This window comes from Mandrillus leucophaeus, unplaced genomic scaffold (genome assembly GCF_000951045.1).
Source record: "Mandrillus leucophaeus isolate KB7577 unplaced genomic scaffold, Mleu.le_1.0 Scaffold270, whole genome shotgun sequence".
In the NCBI taxonomy this organism is placed as follows: domain Eukaryota; kingdom Metazoa; phylum Chordata; class Mammalia; order Primates; family Cercopithecidae; genus Mandrillus; species Mandrillus leucophaeus.
This window is the reverse complement of record NW_012102810.1, coordinates 1,522,555-1,540,303: the sequence shown is the minus strand read 5'-3', so window position 1 is coordinate 1,540,303 and position 17,749 is coordinate 1,522,555. Positions and strand designations below refer to the sequence as shown.

Sequence of the window (17,749 nt, the reverse complement as noted above, 5' to 3'; positions counted from 1 at the left end):
AAAAAAAAAAAGATGTTTTTAATGTGAGTGATGTTGAGAAATATCCTGTGACTTCCACTATTGGGCGAAGCAGGTCCCTCTGCCCTGCTGGTCCCTCCTGCAGGCTGTGTATGAAGCGTTCTGATACGGAGGGTTGGTGCGCCTGGGTTGACAGCCATTCTTCAGGTGCCCGCAGAGTACAGGGCGCCATACTGGGAGCTGGAACTATAAATAAATACTCTGGAGACCCTAATATCCAGGGACCTAACCCATCTCGGGGAGGAACGAGGCTTGAAGTTAGGGAACTGTCTAGCAAAGCTACTTGCACAACTGGTATGTGTACGGAATTCCAGGAAAAAGAAAAATTCCTTCCAGTTGGGGTGTCCGTCATGGAAAAGGCATTTGGGCATCCCTGTGGGGGTAGCAGGAGCATTCCAGGTGGTGGAAAGGGCCTCAGCCAAGGTCCTTAGGTGGGACAGGATACGGTGTGTGGCCGGAATGGAGGATCTGTGTAATAGGACAGTGAGAAAAGATGCGAGAAGTGGGGATGGGACTCCCCTGTGTGTGGCGTGGGAGCTGAGCTCTGACCTTCACTGCACAGTGAAGCAACTGCAAGTCAGGAGCAGAAGCACAGCCTGGCTCCAGGGAGGGCTGGAGAGAGACGCTTGCTGTTCATATTTATCTGCAGTCTCTCGTTCTCTTCCTTCCTCTCACTCTTCTGTATATACCTGTCTCACAGACAGCTCATCTCCAGAGATAGACAGCTCTGGGCTCCACTGACTAGTTGTTTTAAAAAGAAAGAAAACACACCCTTCAAATTTCTCTCCCTCACTAGTGTTTTAGTGGATGCAATGAGGGAGGGAAGGCCACAGAGGTGGCCAGAGGACCTGGCTTTGCAGACAGCATCGCACTTACTGTCTCTGCAGTCTTGGGCTTTGAGGCTGCCTGGCCCTGGGTTCCCTCATTTCCACAAAGGCAGGACTGGGTGAGCCTTCTCAAAGGAAGTCCATGCCACTTTCCAGAATGTAAGTGTCTGTCCAAAGCCCAGTTCAATTTAGCCCTCTATGACTATCCTCAGACAGGGAGGAGGCTTCTGCACACCTGTCCTGGTCGTAGCTCAGTGCTGGAGCACAGGATGTGGGGGCTTGATACATATGTGTTGACTGAACAAAAGAATGCATGAATGAAGGACAGAATGGTCAGCTCTGCTTGGAAAGTAGTGGCAAGCTGAGACCAACCATAGCGCTGGTTCCAGCTGCTTGGGGTTAGCACCTCAAAACCCGGATGACTGATTTCCCCACAGAAATCAATACACGAGAAACCATCAATAATTGTATTTCCCTGGGCATTTCCTTTTGGTTAGCCCTTCTCCCTGCCTAGGCGTCATACAGGTTTCCCATGACCGCCAGCCTGGAGGCATGCCCATAGGAAAGACAGCAGCAACTTAAGAGTTGGTCAGGGCGAATGTTAACACATGATTTCATAGACAGGATGTGTATTTCATTACAGAGTCTTTTTTCCTGAGCGTTTGCGGTTTTGACTTGCGGTTGTAGAACAGCTGCTCAGTTTAACACTTTTACCTTCTGCTTGCCAGAAGCCACTTTCATCACGCCAGTCTTCCAGAGTCTACAAAGTTGTGTTCTTTATGCCAGGCACTGTGCCGGTGGTTCACAAGTATCCCTTCATCCCATGCTCATGACAGCTTACAAGGTTGGCAGGATGAACCTGCTTTTGAGAGGCTGGGTTATTGGCCCAAGGTCGCACAGCTAATGAGTGCTAAGGTGAGATTGAGAGCAGGCTATGCTTGTAAGTTCAAAGCCCACTTTCTCTATCAGGCACTCAGTAGTGTTCACTGAGGCACAGAATTTAATACAGTCTTTCATTTCTTCCTCTTAACCTTCACCTTGGCCGGGCACGGTGGCTCAAGCCTGTAATCCCAGCACTTTGGGAGGCCAGGGCGGGCGGATCACAAGGTCAGGAGATCGAGACCATCCTGGCTAACACCATGAAACCCCGTCTCTACTAAAAAAATACAAAAAACTAGCCCGGCGTGGTGGCGGGTGCCTGTAGTTCCAGCTACTGGGGAGGCTGAGGCAGGAGAATGGCGTGAACCCCGGGGGGCGGAGCTTGCAGTGAGCCGAGATCGCGCCACCGCACTCCAACCTGGGGCACAGAGCAAGACTCCGTCTCAAAAAAAAAAAAAACAAAAAACCTTCACCTTGTGGGTAGAGCATAGTGGCCTATTGGAGGTGTCCCTTTATTTATTTATTTATTTATTTATTTATTTATATTTTGAAACAGAGTTTCGCTCTGTCACCCAGACTGGAGTGCAGTGGTGCAATCTCAGTTCACTGCAACCTCCACCTCCCGAGTTCAAGCAATTCTTGTGCCTCAGCCTCCCGAGTCACTGGAATTACAGGCGCCCGCCACCACACCCAGCTAATTTTTGTTTTTTGAGACGGAAAGTCACTGTCATCCAGGCTAGAGTGCAGTGGCACCATCTCGGCTCACTGCAACATCCACCTCCCAGGTTTGAGCAATTCTTCTGCCTCAGCCTCCCAAGTAGCTGGGACTACGGGCGTGCACCATGATGCCCAGCTAATTTTTGTTATTTTTAGTAGAGATGGGGTTTCACCATGTTGGCCAGGCTGATCTGGAACTCCTGACCTCAAGTGATCCGCCCACCTCGGCCTCCCAAAGTGTTGGAATTACAGGTGTGAGCCATTGCACCCAGCCAATTATTTTATTTTATATATTTTTTTGAGAAAAGCTCTCACTCTGTCACCCAGATGGGAGTGCCGTGGCGCGATCTCAGCTCACTGCAACCTCCACTTCCCAGGCTCAAGCGATTCTCCTGCCTCAGCCTCCCAAGTAGCTGGGATTACAGGTGTGTGCCACCACGCCGAGTTAATTTTTGTACTTTTAGTAGAGTTGGGGTTTCACAGTGTTGGCCAGGCTGGTCTCAAATTCCTGACCTCAAATGAGCCACCCGCCTTGGCCTCCCAAAGTGCTGGGATTACAAGCGTGAGCCAATGCACCTGGCCAATTTTTAAATTTTTGTAGTAGAGACAGGGTTTCACTATGTTGGCCAGAGTGGCCTCGAACTCCTCATCTGCCCGCCTCGGCCTCCCAAAATAGTGGGATTGCAGGTGTGAGCAACCGCACCTGGCCCTTTTTGTTATTTAGAGAGAGAAGACAGCAGTAATTAAGATCATGTATTCTGGAGCAAAACTTTGTCATGCGAGTGCCACCTCTGTGGGACCTTGGGCCACTTACCCAACCTCCTCGGGTCTTAGTTTTTTCATCAGTACAATTGGGATAAGGGTGCTTAGCTCACAGGATTGTTGTCAAGATCAAATGAGATATATGTACAAAGTGCTTAGCATGATGCCTGGCACAAAAGAGGAGCTCAGTAAACATCAGCTGCTGTCACCTTCATTTTCATGACATCCCCCCTCTGATTTCTGCAAGAGGCCTTATGTAATGCCATTCACAAGCAGGTAGCTCATACATAATGTTCTGATTCTGCTATTTTTAAAGAATGGCAGTGGCCCCACACCTGTAATCCTAGCATTTTGGGAGGCTGAGGCAGGGGAATCACTTAAGCCCAGAAGTTCAAGACCAGTCTGGGCAACATGGCAAAACCCTGTCTCTACAAAAAACACAAAAATTAGCCAAGTGTGGCTCATGCCTCTAGTCCAAGCTACTGAGGAGACTGAAGTGGGAGGATCTCTTGAGCCCAAGAGGTCAATACTGCACTGAGCCCTGAGCATGCCACTGCACGACAGAGTGAGACCCTGTCTCAAAAAAAAAAAAAAAGAATGAGTGGTTTGACATTAGGGATGACTATTGGAGAGGAATTTGTTGGACAAGAGAAGATACGTCTTAGTAATATCCAAAGAAGATCCCAAACACTTTTTTTTTTTTTGCTTTATTTAAAATGTAATGTAATTCTATATTTAATTTTTTTTTCTTAGAGGCGGCGTCTCGCTTTGTCACCCAGGCTGGGGTACAGGGGTGCAATCTCAGCTCACTGCAGTCTCCACCTCCCAGGTTCTAGCAACTCTCCTGTCTCAGCCTCCCGAGTAGCTGGGACTACAGGTGCATGCAGCTATGCCTGGCTAAGTTTTTGTATTTTAGTAGAGACAGGGTTTCACCTTGTTGGCCAGGCCGGTCTCGAACTCCTGAGTTCAGGCAGTCCACCTGCCTCAGCCTCCCAAAGTGCTAGGATTACAGGCGTGAGCTGTGAAATTAAATTATAAGGAAAAAAAGTCTACTGTTTCTTCCACTAAACAAATTAATGTTTTTATTCATTTATCTTACTTTTCAATCCTTTCATTTGTTTGGCATTACATCATAAATAAACTTCTATCTTTTCATTAATTTTTGTCAAGTTATGTATGGTGATCCTCCTTTAAAAATGGTACTAAGATGCTTAAAACAAAAAACAGCAGATCCCTGCGCCACCCCTAAACCTGCTCCCCAAATATGATTCCTTTAGTTAATTCTTCTGACATATGCCTCCATATTTCTAAACATGCTTATACTGTTAATTCATGATATGTTAAATTTAGGTATTATCTATTGACTTCTAATAGATGAAAATTACATTATCTTTCTGCCACCACTTCTCCCTATCTTTTATTATAGTTAAATCATAATTTTAGTTAAATTAATAGTCAGCATTTGTATTATTATAACAAGTAATCTTTGCTGAGGCAAGTAAGTGTACCTTGATTATATTTTTTTTCTGGTACAATTCCCCTCCCCTCCTGCCCCAGAGATAATAATTGCTTTAATTCTTCACTTGCATAATTTTCCTGTAACTAGTCTTAATTTTGTTCTATCAGACTTGTTATATCATTTCCCCCTCCAAATCATCAGATATTCCATCAGTTCCATCCCCGCCTGTCCCCGGAGAACTTCCTCCTAGAGCACTCTGTTCTCCAGCCCCAACAAGGTCTGTGCTCTCTAGACCTGTGGCACAACAGGTCTAGACCAGAGCAGACATCCTGTCATGGTGAAATCTCCCATGTCCTGGATCCTGTGTCTTCTTCCTCAGGGGTTACTCCTTCATTTTGCTGGAGAATAGCATCCTGTAATTTCCTAAGAATATGTATGAGGGATGGATTAGACATATATATCAGGAACATATATGTTAAGTCTTTTCATGTCAAAATATCTTTATTCTACCCTCATACCTTTTTCTGATAATTTGGCTGAGTATGAAAATTCTGTGTTAAAGATAATTTTCCCTCAGAATTTTGAAAGCATTGCTTGATTGCCTTCTAGCAAACAATACAGATGCTAAGAAAGTCAATGTTACTATGTTTCTTATCTGTTTTTTATGACACTCTGGAAACCTTTAGGGTCTTCTTTTTATTCCTGATATTACAACAGTTTCAAGATTTGGGGTCTTGGTCTGGGTCTTTTTGTTGTTTTTGTACAGGCCATTTAGTTACCTTTTTAATTTGGCAGTGTGATACTGTGAAATATGTATTTGGTCTTCAACCCCTTTTTCTGGCATAGTACTCCTAAAATCCTTAGAATCTCCAAAATTGTATCTTTTATATACTAATGACTGACTGGTGGCTGGCAGCCTCTAGGCAGCTTCAGGATGGGGGCTGGTCACGGGAAGGACCAAGGTAGGATTAGAGAGCTGGGACGTTTAGCCCTGCCCCTTTACCCTTCACATCTGGGAAGTTGCAATGGCCAGTGGTTTAATCAATCATGCTCACAGGAAGCCTCCATTAAAAACTCAAAAGAACGGGGTTCAGAGAGCTTTCAGGTAGTGGAACATGTGGAGGCTCCTGGAGGGTGGTACACCTGAGGAGGGCATGGAAGCTTTGCACTCCTTCCCCTATACCTCATCCTATGCATTTTTTTTTCTTCTGTATTATTTGTGATATCCTTAAAATAAACTGGTAAATGTGTTTCCCTGAGTTCTCTGAGCAGCTTTAGCAAATTAATTGAACTGAAAGAGAGGAGCATGAGAACCTCAAATTGAACCCAGTTGGTCTTAGAAGTTCTGGAGGCCCAGACTTACCGCTGGTGTCTAGGGGATGGGCAGTCTTGGGGACTGAGCACTCAACCTGTGGGATATGATGCTGTCTCCAAATAGTGTCAGAATTAAATTGGAGGATACCCAGCTGGTGTCTGCTGCAGAATTGATTGCTCGTTTGGTGGTGGGAAGAAAACCACCCCCAATATGTAGTCACAGAAGTCTTCTGTGACTTCTGTTGATTGTTGTGGTGATGTGAGGGCAAAGGAAAAATACAGTTTGAGTTTTTCCACACTCTCAGGGAATATGTGTCCTTCACTTCCAGAATGTTTTCTTTCTTTCTTTCTTTCTTTCCTTTTTTAAAAAGTAATTTCTTCCTTCTGTTTTTTCATTAATCTCCTTCTAGAAATCTAGTCAATCATATTTTGTTTCCTGAATTGAATCTCTAATAATCATATATTTTTTTCCGCTGGGCGCGGTGGCTCACGCCTGTAATCCCAGGACTTTGGGAGGGCGAGGTGGGTGGATCACGAGATCAGGAGATCAAGACCATCCTGGCCAACATGGTGAAACCCCATCTCTACTAAAAATACAAAAATTAGCTGGGCGTGGTGGCACATGCCTGTAATCCCAGCTAATCAGGAGGCTGAGGCAGGAGAATAGCTTGAACCCGGGAGGCGGAGGTTGCAGTGAGCTGAGATCACACCACTGCACTCCAGCCTGGCGACAAAGCAATACTCTGTCTCAAAAAAAAAAAAAAATCATGTTTTTTTTTCCTATTCTATTTGTACTTTCAGAGAAATGTCCTCAATTTCATAGACTAACCCGTCTATTGAATTTTTATTCAGTAGAACTTCTTCTATTGAGTTTCAGGGTTCAGTTTTCATTCTCTGCCTACTCATTTCTCCACAGTGTCCTGCCCTTGTTTCACAGATGCAGTGTTGTATCTCTTCGGGGCTAGAAGAATTTTACTTGTCTGTTTTAATCATGTTAACAGCATTGGTTTTTGGGGGTTTTTTGTGTTTTTTTTTTTTTCTTCCAGGAGTATTTTTTAGTTGTTTTGATCTATTTTTCATACAGAAAACCTATCTCAAATATCTGGTATTCCTTGGATGTCTGAGAATATTTTAAGAATGAAGTCCTAAGAGCTGATTAAATGCTCTGTGTAGTTAAGGTTTATTGAACCTTGGACTTTACTGTGTAGGAGATCAGGCTAATGGTGAACCTGGCCTATTGGGTGACCTCCAAATGCTGAAATGTGGAAGTCTTTTCTTTGGGCCTGGTTGCCAGCATTTTGAGATCAGAGCAGGGAAAGAGAAGATAAGGTTCCCAACACTCTATACGTAGACCTTCACTTAATTCTCCCTGCCCCTCAGCCCTGAGGGTTATAAGGTTCTGAGGGGCCCCTGGCCTCCTTATCAGTAACTCCCTTTTGCAGCGTTCAGACAGAAGTTCCTCCACTCGGCACGAGCCAGCTGCCTACTCTGCTGCCACTTGAACAGTTATTTATTCATTCATTCATTTGTTCATTTTTGAGGTTTTATAATTTTATTTGACAACAACATCGTTCTCATCCATAGTGACTGACTGTCAATTTCTGAAAGTGGTAATAGATACACAGGTAACCAAAATATACAGCTTGTTTGGTGAATCTTCACCCTCATGCTTTCTGAACAACTGCACATGGATACAGATAGAACGTTCCTTATTCCTTTGGCCCAGACAGCTTTGTTGAGCCTGGTGTTAGCATATCTGGAGTCCCCATCTCCTTCAAGGCAAAGTTCTGGGTCTCTTTGAGTGACAAAGGGGCACACTGCTTGACGTCCACTCCATGTGTGTGCTTGTGAAACCATTCATATTCTGGTGTCACCACCTCATTGGTGGCAGGTGACAGAATAGCCCTTTGTTTGTTTGTTTGTTTGTTTATTTAGACAGATTCTCGCTTTGTCGCCCAGGATAGAGTACAGTGGCACAGTCTTGGCTCACTGAAGCCTCTGCCTCCCAGGTTCAAGCAATTGTTCCACCTCAGCCTCGCAGATAGCTGGGACTACACGCACACGCCACCATACCCAGCTAATTTTTGTATTTTTAGTAGAGACAGGATTTCACCATCTCTTGGCCAGGCTGGTCTCGAACTCCTGATGTCAGGTGATCCACCTACCTCAGCCTCCCAGAAGTGCTGGGATTACAGACATGAGCCACTGCGCCCGGCCAGCACCCTTCTTTACAGGAGCTATGTTGCTGGGGCCAAGTTGGAAAGGACTTTTAAAATTTTGTTCACATCTCTTGTCCACTGAGTTTGGCTCTTTGGTCTTTGAGAATTTACAAAAAAAAAAATTTCTTTCCTATAATTGTTATATTGTTTGGAGAGAGGGAGAAAATATGTGTGTATGGTCAATGCCTATTACCTCTAACAGAATTTTTATTCTATGTTTCACTTATATGTATATTTTTCAGTTTTGATTAAATCTTTTTTCCCCTTATCTTCCCTCATGCCATCTCCTCTGCTTCTGTCCCCTTTGCCCCCAGCAAACTGTGTTAACACCTGATACATACCTGTTCACATGTTTCTATTCTTATTCAGTTAAGTTATACTCATATATATATTCTGGGAGATCTTTTTCATGACTTGTTTCCATAGAAATTGGGATCATACTATAAAAAGTTATTTGCAACTTATTTTCCTCACTCATCAACACATTCCAGCCATCTGCAGGCCAACAGATGTCTATGCAACTAATTCTCATTCTCTTTAATATTTGCATAATATTCCATTGTAGATAGCAATCTATTCAACCATTTCCAGTTTGATAGACATTTAGATTTAAACTAGATCTCACCTTAATTCAGCCATTCTCTATTGATGAGCATTCATTACCACAGAAAAAGAGGGGAAGCTATCCAGTTTTTTAAAAGCTAGTATAAGTTTAATTCTAAAACTTGACAAATCTTATACAAAAAGAAAAAGTATGGACCCATCTCATTTATGAACATAAATCCATGCAATGCTAAATAAAATATTTGCAAATGTAATCTAGCAGAATATCAAAAGAACAATGCGCCAAACCTAGTAATCAGTTCTGGAGAGGTATATGATAAGGTTCGGAGCTGTTTTGAATGAAAACTATAAACCTAATAGTAACCGAAGTAAAAGACTTATATGCAACCACAAGTATCAGAAACCAAGACCAAAAACAGTATTCCATAGGGCATACCCACTATTTCCCTGCAGCTCAGGAATGAGAGGAGGACACCTGCCTGCACCACTGGGAATCAACCAACTGTGTTGTCAGACCCTTCCGCCTTCCTCTTGGTCTTCATGAAGACAAGAGCTTTTCATCATGGGCACATCCTGCAGTGTTTTTGAGTAGCTCCCAGTGGCTAGTAGGAAGTTACTCCAAACGATCTATCTGTTTGCCTTCTCTAGAAGAGCTCCCCATCTCAAGGTGAAAGAACCACTTTTTTATCCTCCACATCCTAGGAATTTTAAGGGAGAGGAGAAATGAGAGGACTCAGGGGAGTTAATCTTCTCACCATTTAGGAAAGAGTGACATTTATTAGTGTGAGCCTAGGCAGCCAGATGGATTTTGTTGGGAACATGTGCGGAGCCCCCTAGTGGGGTGGTGGTACTTGCCCGGGACCTGTAGGGGAGAATTCAGGAGCTGAACAGGGCCAGGAGCGCTTATGAACTGGGGTCCCAGAGAGGGAGGATCCAGGTGAAGTAGCTCGCTCAGAGTCAATCCTGGGTGCATGCAGATGTCATCCTGTGTGTGACCACTCTGTAAGTGAACCCTGGTGGCATGGGGTCTTCTCCTGTGCGTAGCCCTACCTCTTTGCTCCCTCTCAAGAGAGAGAAGAGTATCAGCGCCAGCACCCTACTCTCACCAGTCACTTTGTTGACCTTGAGATTGTGTTTCTGGTCCGCCTCAGCATCTGACTTTCCACCGCGGGATGCGTTTGGTCTATTTTGCCGGTTAGAGAACTGGAGACACCTGAGCCTGAGCTCCTTCTCGGGCCTCCCCTTGCTGCACCACCAAGTCTGAATGAGTGGGGGCCTCTGCTCATCATAATAGTAGCTTCCATTTATTAAGCTCGTACTCTATGCCAGGCTACAGAGAAGGGGGCCATGAGTTACAGAGCACCCCTTAGGAACCAGACACAGGGCACAGTTTGCCTCATTTCACAGGCAGTGAGGTGATTCTGGGCATAGTGATTCTCCCAGTGCTTCTAGGGAGCTGCCTGTCTAGCAGTGCCGCAGCACTGAGATTCATTCGGTTGTGTAGTCCGTGGCTACATTCCCACCGTTTGAAAAGTTTTATAATGCAGACATACTAGAAGGGAAAAGTGAATGGCTCTCTACAGGCACACCGTCAGCACCAACCCACCCTCACCCCAAAGTTCTGCATTTCTCTTTCTATCACTTAATGCTCATCAGTGCTGTAGAGTTGGTACTGTGATTATTCTGATTTTATAGTTGGATAAATTAAAGCTGGGGGAGGGGACTCAACCCCAGGTTCCAGGTGTGTATTTGTGTGTGTGTGTATGTGTGTTTTCCAAAGTAGGTCAGCCGGCAACACATAAGCCTAATGGTTACATTTACCTACTAGGGCTTCTAAATTTGGCCATCAGGATCTCGTCAGGGTTGGAAAGTTAACACATCCTGCCCAGGAGGGAGGCAATATAATGTAACATGGGTGCCTCAGCTTCCTCATCTGCAAAATGGACTGAGGATAATACCTCGTCATGACCACCTGGAACAGGGCCTGGCACACTTTCCCTAGAGACTTGTAGGGACTTAGTGAATGTTCCCCAACAGATCTGTCACAGAAACTGTAAATATTGCCCCTCACCCCTTTCGCACCTCTTGCAGCGGTGTTATCCAGGAAGGTTGGAAACCTCGGGAGACCAAGGGGCCCTTTTCCCAGGACCCTCCAAGAGAACCCTCTCAGTGTCTTTTAAAACTGTCAGGGCCCCAGCTCGTAGCAGTTCCTCATAAAACACCGTTCCCTTTGCCGTCCACTGGACTCACTCCTCATCCTATTCCCCAAAAAGTGAGAAGGGCGAGCTGTGTAAACAGCATTCCTGAGAATGAGCCAGCGGAGAGCGTCTGGCCCTGGCGGGTGAATTCAAGCCCTTTCCCAACTGTAATAACCACCCTCTTTTTTCCACAGGGGCTAAACTGCACAGTCAAGAACAGTAAGTCATCTTTTTCTGATCTTCTTCTTGTTGCCTTGTTAATCAAGTGAGAGCCTGGTGCCAACTTCTGACAGAAGCCCTGCCATGCCACTCCAGGTTCAGGCTGTGAGCTACAGCCATCCGCAGGAGGGTTCCCGGAGAACTGTGGATGCGTGCACCTGCGCTTCCTGTCGAGAACATTCATTATGCAAAAGTCAGGAAAGGAGAAACAGAACTGTCATTTGGATTGTGAAAGTATTCTCTGGGGTGCTGTCCTACTGTATCTATAATATAATTTGATTTGCCACAGCTTGTCACTGTAAAGTGAGAGACATCTGTGGTGTTGATTTTGTTGTATTTTAATTCAAAGAGGAGGCACATATTCAAGTGTCTAAGCCAATTAGAGACCCCTGACATATAAAAATAAAGCAACTCTTACTACAACTGCATCCCTCCTGTGCCCTTATTCCCAATCACAGCTTCATCTCAGAATCAACTCATGTACTTTGTCTTCTCTCCCAAAATTCCCTTTAGACTTGAGAGGTTTGCAGTGACCCCAGTAAACGTTAGAAAAGAGGGAGCAGGGCAGTAAAGCTGAGGACACGGCCGAGGGCCACAGGCTGGAAGGTCGCAGGCCCCTGAGCTGTTTGCTGTCTAGCTCTCTGTACTTGCTGCTGGGCCATCTCAGGGTCTTGGCTATAAGTCTCTGAGTGCTGCTTTTCCCTGGCTGCCAGGTACCTGCTTAGATGACAGCTGGATTCACCCTCGAAACCTGACCCCCTCCTCCCCAAAGGACCTGCAGATCCAGCTGCGCTTTGCCCACACCCAGCAAGGCGACCTGTTCCCCGTGGCTCACATCGAATGGACACTGCAGACAGACGGTGAGTGGGCCTGCCAGCAGGGCCTTGGGGGATTCTCCCCACCTCCAAGTGGCTCTCCTAGTCAGGCTCAGGATTGGGCTCTCAGTTCTGTGCTCAGACATGAGGGTTCAAATTTAATGCTATAAGGATCCATCATTTCATGCAGTTCATACTTGTTCAGCATTTTAGATATTAACCCACAGTGATACCTTCTCATCACACCGCTCTTCATGAAAGGGCTTCCTTCAGCCTAACAATTTTAGCACCCTGAGGAAAAAAAAAAAGCAAGCAGTTGATTTTGTGACTACGGTACCAAAAATGAAGTGGAAAATGGCAACACATTTGTCAGCCTGTTCCCTGAATTTAGGGGCCAGCACTTCTAAAACATCCCCCGAGCCTATTCAGGAATAGAGAGTTTATGTTATAGAATTGGGACGATTGGGGCTTATGAGCACTAGCCCCAGATTTGCGAACGGGGCGTGGGGGAAGTTGTTTTTGGAAGTCCCCGCCCTCAGTGCTCCTGCTGACTGCCACAACCTCGTGAGGATGGTGGGGATGGCTGTGTTTGACTCCCATGCCAGATTGTCAAAGCCCTCACCACAAATTTGTAAAGCCTTTACTTCTAGCCCAGTGTAAAGTGTCATTTTTCCTTGCCTAGCTGGGAAATAACTGTCTGCAAGACAGTGGGCTGAGGCCAGAGAGCGAACTGAAAGGAACAGGATGTGGAGAGTTGGGTAAGACAGGGCAGATTTTCTTTTAGGAGTGAACAACCACAACAGATAGGGAAGTGACACACCCAGCACTTGTCTTGGCTGATCTGTATCTGTTTGTCTCCTCTTCTCCCTCTGTCCTTCAGCCAGCATCCTATACCTCGAGGGTGCAGAGTTATCTGTCCTGCAGCTGAACACCAATGAACGTTTGTGCGTCAAGTTTGAGTTTCTGTCCAAACTGAGGCATCACCACAAGCGGGTAAGAATACAGCTCCTAAGTGGATTGTGTTCCACTGATTACACCAGTACAGACTTGTTGTCCCCAAATTCAGACCCTGATTTAGAGTGGGGAAGACTGAGAGGTGCTGAGAGAGTCTGTGAAATTCAAAATGGCAGCCTGAGATGGACAGAGTCAAAAGAGAAGTGGTGTGGCCCCCGTGAGCAATAGTGAGGGACAGAGCATATTTCTGAAAGCTTCCCTCACATACTCACCCCAACTTTTTCTTCCCACTTTACCTAGCTATTCATTCTGAAAGGAAGTTGAATTGGAAGACAACTTCCACAGCCCTACCTCCTGCCATCTTTGTGTAACTTTGTGTAACATCTTTTATGTGTAAATTGGATTAAGCTGGGGCCTACCTTCAGGAAGGAAAAACTGCCCAAAGAACTGCCATAGGTGGGCAAATGAGCACTGCAACAGTTTAGTCTCATTTTGCTGCTCACAGCTAAATGGTGAAATGTTGATTCTTGTTTGTTTGTTTAAAGCAGTGGATCTCAAAGTGTGGTCCCTAGGTCAGCAGCCTCAGTCTCACCTGGGAACTTGGTAGAGATGTGCGGCCCCACCCCAGACTTCCCAGGCCAGAAACTCGTAGGGTGGGGTCCAGCAACGGGTGCTTAACCCTCAAGTAATTATGATATAAGCCTTAGTTTGAAGACTACTGGTTTGAATCTGCAAATGGCCCCTTGAAAATAAGTTAGATCTCCCACAGACTCAAGCAGCAAAGACAGAACCCCTCTCCGATGTTAAATTAGGACCCCCAAACTTGACTGCTATGTGGATGGTGAGAACCAGGTTTCTCCATCCACTTAGAAGCAGAGGACCCCTGGCCCCTCCACCAGGGTAACTAGAATGGGGGACGGAGTCAATATCTATAATCTCTACCACCCAGAAAATAACTTAGCACAAATTCAAATATCGTTGCAACTAAGGTGCCTGCTGGCCCAGGGTGAGTGGGGGTCTCTAGCTTGTCCTCTGCACCTTTTTACACCAGAATGGTCTCAAGAGATCCCTGACTTTCCCATTTAAGGAGGAAGAATCATTTGACAAATAGTTTTTGCCTGCCTTGTGTGTGCCAGATCTCCATAGCACCAAGTCCTCTGGCTCAGCCCTGTCATACCTATTGTTCTAGAATTTGAGAGGGCAGGTGGGAGGGGCAGGACAACTTCGACTTTCCCCAAATTCTTTTGCCTTATTCACTATCTACTGATGAGGCCAGATCCAGGTTTAAAAAAAAAAAAAAAATAGGCAGAAAGGACCAGAGGAAACAAAAGCCAAAGATACTGAGTTCCCTGACCTCGGATTTTGTTGTGGTTTTTGCTTATTCTTATTTTTGGCTGAATGTTTGGGAGTGGGTGGGAACGGGGGTCTTTGGGCACAGATGGGTGACAGGGGTGTGTGTAATCCGTCCACCTTTCCTTCCTCCCTTCTCTTCAGTGGCGTTTTACCTTCAGCCACTTTGTGGTTGACCCTGACCAGGAATATGAGGTGACCGTTCACAACCTGCCCAAGCCCATCCCTGACGGGGACCCAAACCACCAGTCCAAGAATTTCCTCGTGCCTGGTAAGAGCATCCTCCCAAGACATTCCCTCCCCAATGGCCTCTGTGAGAATGAGGCACCAGGTGGCACAGACGCCAGCCCCCCTGCTCAGCAAGTCAGTGGCTGGCATTGCCAGCACCTGGAACCCACAGAACAAACAGAGGCCAGGACTGGGAGTTCTTTGGTGTGTGTTGCAGCCTCCATTCCCTGAGGCAGAGCCCATTCTCTGTTGGCACAACAGTGCATGTTGACCCAAGATCCTAGGAGTTTTATGGGAACCAAAGTACCTCCCTCTATCTAGAGAAGCACCCGTCCTGCCCAGAAAATACCATAAAGGCAAGCCGCAAGCCACAAGCCACTCGTGGAGAAGTTGCAGCCTCTACCTCCAGCCTGGTCCCAGCCTCCGTGACTTGCTCTTCTCCTTCCACCTCACATTCCGCCTGCATCATCCAACACTCGTCCCATGCATGGCGCTTTCCTCCCCGTGCCTATCCACCCTGCCTGTGATTACTGCCAGGCTTTTCTTCTCAGGCATCCTTTGATGTATGTGCGCCTTCTGCTTCTCTGTCCTCCCCAGAAGCTCAGCTATTACCTACATTTCTCTCCTTTTGTTTTTAATAGAGATAGGGTCTCGCTTTGTCACCCAGGCTATAGTGCAATTTTGCTATCCTAGCTCACTGCAGCCTCGAACTCCTAGGCTCAAGCAATTCTCCTGCCTCAGTCTCCCTACAGTTCTCACTGTCCATAGCCAGCTATGTCAGGAAGCCACTTGAGAACAAAGCCTAGGTCTTCTGCCCATTTGTACAATCTCCAGAACCTCATGAATTGCCTTGCATATAGTAGGTGGTCAGGAAATGCTTGTTAAGGACGGTGTTGACCTTCTTCATCCTGGGAACACCCTGCACACATGCATGCACACGCACTCTCTGCTTACCCTGCTTTATGTCACTGCACGTGGCTTATCACTCCCTGACTGGTACTGCATGCTGTGCGTTGGCTTTTATTGGTCTCTTCTACTGGGTTTCAGTCTCCAGGGAGCAGGGCTTTGTCTTGTTTACCACTGTACCTCCAGTGCCAAGAACAGGGCCTGGTGCATAGTTGGTGCTCAATAAGTACTTGTTGAAGAAGTGAATCTCCTCAGTTCTCACTTCTGTTCCTAAAGTTGACTGACTCAGTCCCTGTCCCTCCATGGTGATTCGCACCTGTCACATGTCTTCTCAGCCTGTGCAAAGACAGGTGCAGTGGGAACAAGAAGCTGTGGGTGGGCAGAGAAGGAACTGGAGGGGACCAAGATTGCTTGGTCACCCACAGCAAGCTCAGGAGGAATGCACTTGAATCGGGAGGGTTCCCTGAGAGCGGAGGATCAGACAAGCAGGCTAGCACTCACGCCAAGGTGGATCCAGCCCTGGATCTCACTCTGAAGGTGCCACCTGTGGACAGGCTCCCAGTGGGGAAAAGATACAAAAGTGTACTTATTAAGTGTTGTTCCTGGTGTCAGGAGCCTGAAAGAACAGACTTCCTAAGGCAGAGGCTTAATGAGTTTCCTTTTTTCTGGGCCGACAGACTGCGAGCACACCAGAATGAAGGTAACCACGCCATGCATGAGCTCAGGTAACGGGCTGGCCCGGGAGAGCTTTACTTGGATGCACACACATGCACATGTGTGTGCCCCTCCTCACTCCCAGCCTGCGTGTGACCTTGGCAGGCAGCCTGTGGGACCCCAACATCACTGTGGAGACCCTGGAGGCCCAGCAGCTGCGTGTGGGCTTCACCCTGTGGAATGAATCTACCCATTACCAGATCCTGCTGACCAGTTTTCCGCACATGGAGAACCACAGCTGCTTTGAGCACATGCACCACGTACCTGCGGTAACTCTGCTATTTTCAACCCCTCTAGCATAGCTCGGGACCACCCCTCCAAGCCCCGAGTCTCTTCTCTGCTGGTCTGACAGAACTGTGTTGCCAGACGCTCGGGACTCAGGGCTGTGCTTAGTCCGTAGTGATCATGGCGCCTTGCCCTTTTTCTTCCCCGGTGATCTTATGGTTGATAGAAAGGCAGTTGACTCTGTCCTGCCCATGACTCAGTCCTTTTTGTTCTTCCCTCCCCCACATGCTCCCTTGTCCTCTTTTTGTTTTGCTTTGTTTATTACAAAAAGGATTTCAGGATTTAAAAAAAAAGAAATGTGGAAATAGAGACAAAGGGGAACTAAAGATAAGGAAATAAGTCCAGGCGCGGTGGCTCCCACCTGTAATCCCAGTACTTTGGGAGGCCAAGGCAGGAGAATGGCTTGAAGTTGGAGTTCGAGACTGCAGTAAGCCATGATGGCACCACTGCACCCAGTCTGGGGGACAGACCGAGACCCTGTCTCTAAAAAAATAAAATGAAAAAATAAATAAAGTAAATTAATGACATAAAATAGGCCAGGCACAGTGGTTCACGCCTATAATCCCAACACTTTGGGAGGCCAAGGCAGGTGGATCCCTTGAGGTCAGGAGTTCAAGACCAGCCTGACCAATATGATGAAACCCCATCTCTACTAAAAGTTCAAAAATTAGCCAGGTGTGCTGGCACACGCCTGTAGTCCCAGCTACTTGGGAGACTGAGGTAGAAGAATCACTTGAACCTGGGAGGCAGAGGTGGTAGTGAGCTGAGATTGCACCACTGTACTCCAGCCTGGGCGACAGAGCAATACTCCATCTCTAAAAAAAAGAAAGACAAGGCAATGCGATGAAGCCAGCTCAGTGCAGGAAATGTGTGCTATGTGGTTCTGTACAACTGATGTCCATGAACACAGATTTGTTGCCCCCATTCCCAGCAGCCAAAGCAGAGAGAGACTTACCAGTTACTAAGTGTACTTACGAATTTACAACAAACCAGCTTCCATGCAAAAATGGAGTGTTTTCTGGAACAGAAACCTGAAAAGTATTTCTCCCCTGCACTACCTAAGGGGTGCCCTGGACAGCTTCTCCGTGGCAGTGGCACAGCGTGTTCTTACCCAACTAGCCTTACCCATCCTTGCCTCTCTCCTCAGCCCAGACCAGAGGACTTCCACCAGCGATCCAATGTCACACTCACTCTACACAACCTGAAAGGGTGCTGCCGCCACCGAGTGCAGGTGGGTGAGTGTGGTGTGGACAGGTGCAGGGAGCACAACAGGTGGTGAGTGTAGAGTGAACAGGAGTGAGGAGTGTGCACAGGTGGAGAG

At 46.7% G+C, this 17,749-nt stretch overlaps 1 protein-coding gene across 1 annotated transcript in view; it reads left to right on the top strand.

Moving 5' to 3' along the window:
• The window catches only part of IL17RA (interleukin 17 receptor A), a 25,882-nt gene that overhangs the window by 2,559 nt on the left and 5,574 nt on the right, over positions 1 to 17,749 (top strand). The window contains exons 2-9 of the mRNA XM_011984649.1: positions 10,851 to 11,031; positions 11,152 to 11,176; positions 11,890 to 12,036; positions 12,872 to 12,984; positions 14,440 to 14,566; positions 16,107 to 16,154; positions 16,249 to 16,412; positions 17,576 to 17,663. Coding sequence (XP_011840039.1) covers positions 10,851 to 11,031; positions 11,152 to 11,176; positions 11,890 to 12,036; positions 12,872 to 12,984; positions 14,440 to 14,566; positions 16,107 to 16,154; positions 16,249 to 16,412; positions 17,576 to 17,663 — 893 coding nt within the window. The remainder of the gene's footprint in view (positions 1 to 10,850; positions 11,032 to 11,151; positions 11,177 to 11,889; positions 12,037 to 12,871; positions 12,985 to 14,439; positions 14,567 to 16,106; positions 16,155 to 16,248; positions 16,413 to 17,575; positions 17,664 to 17,749) is intronic.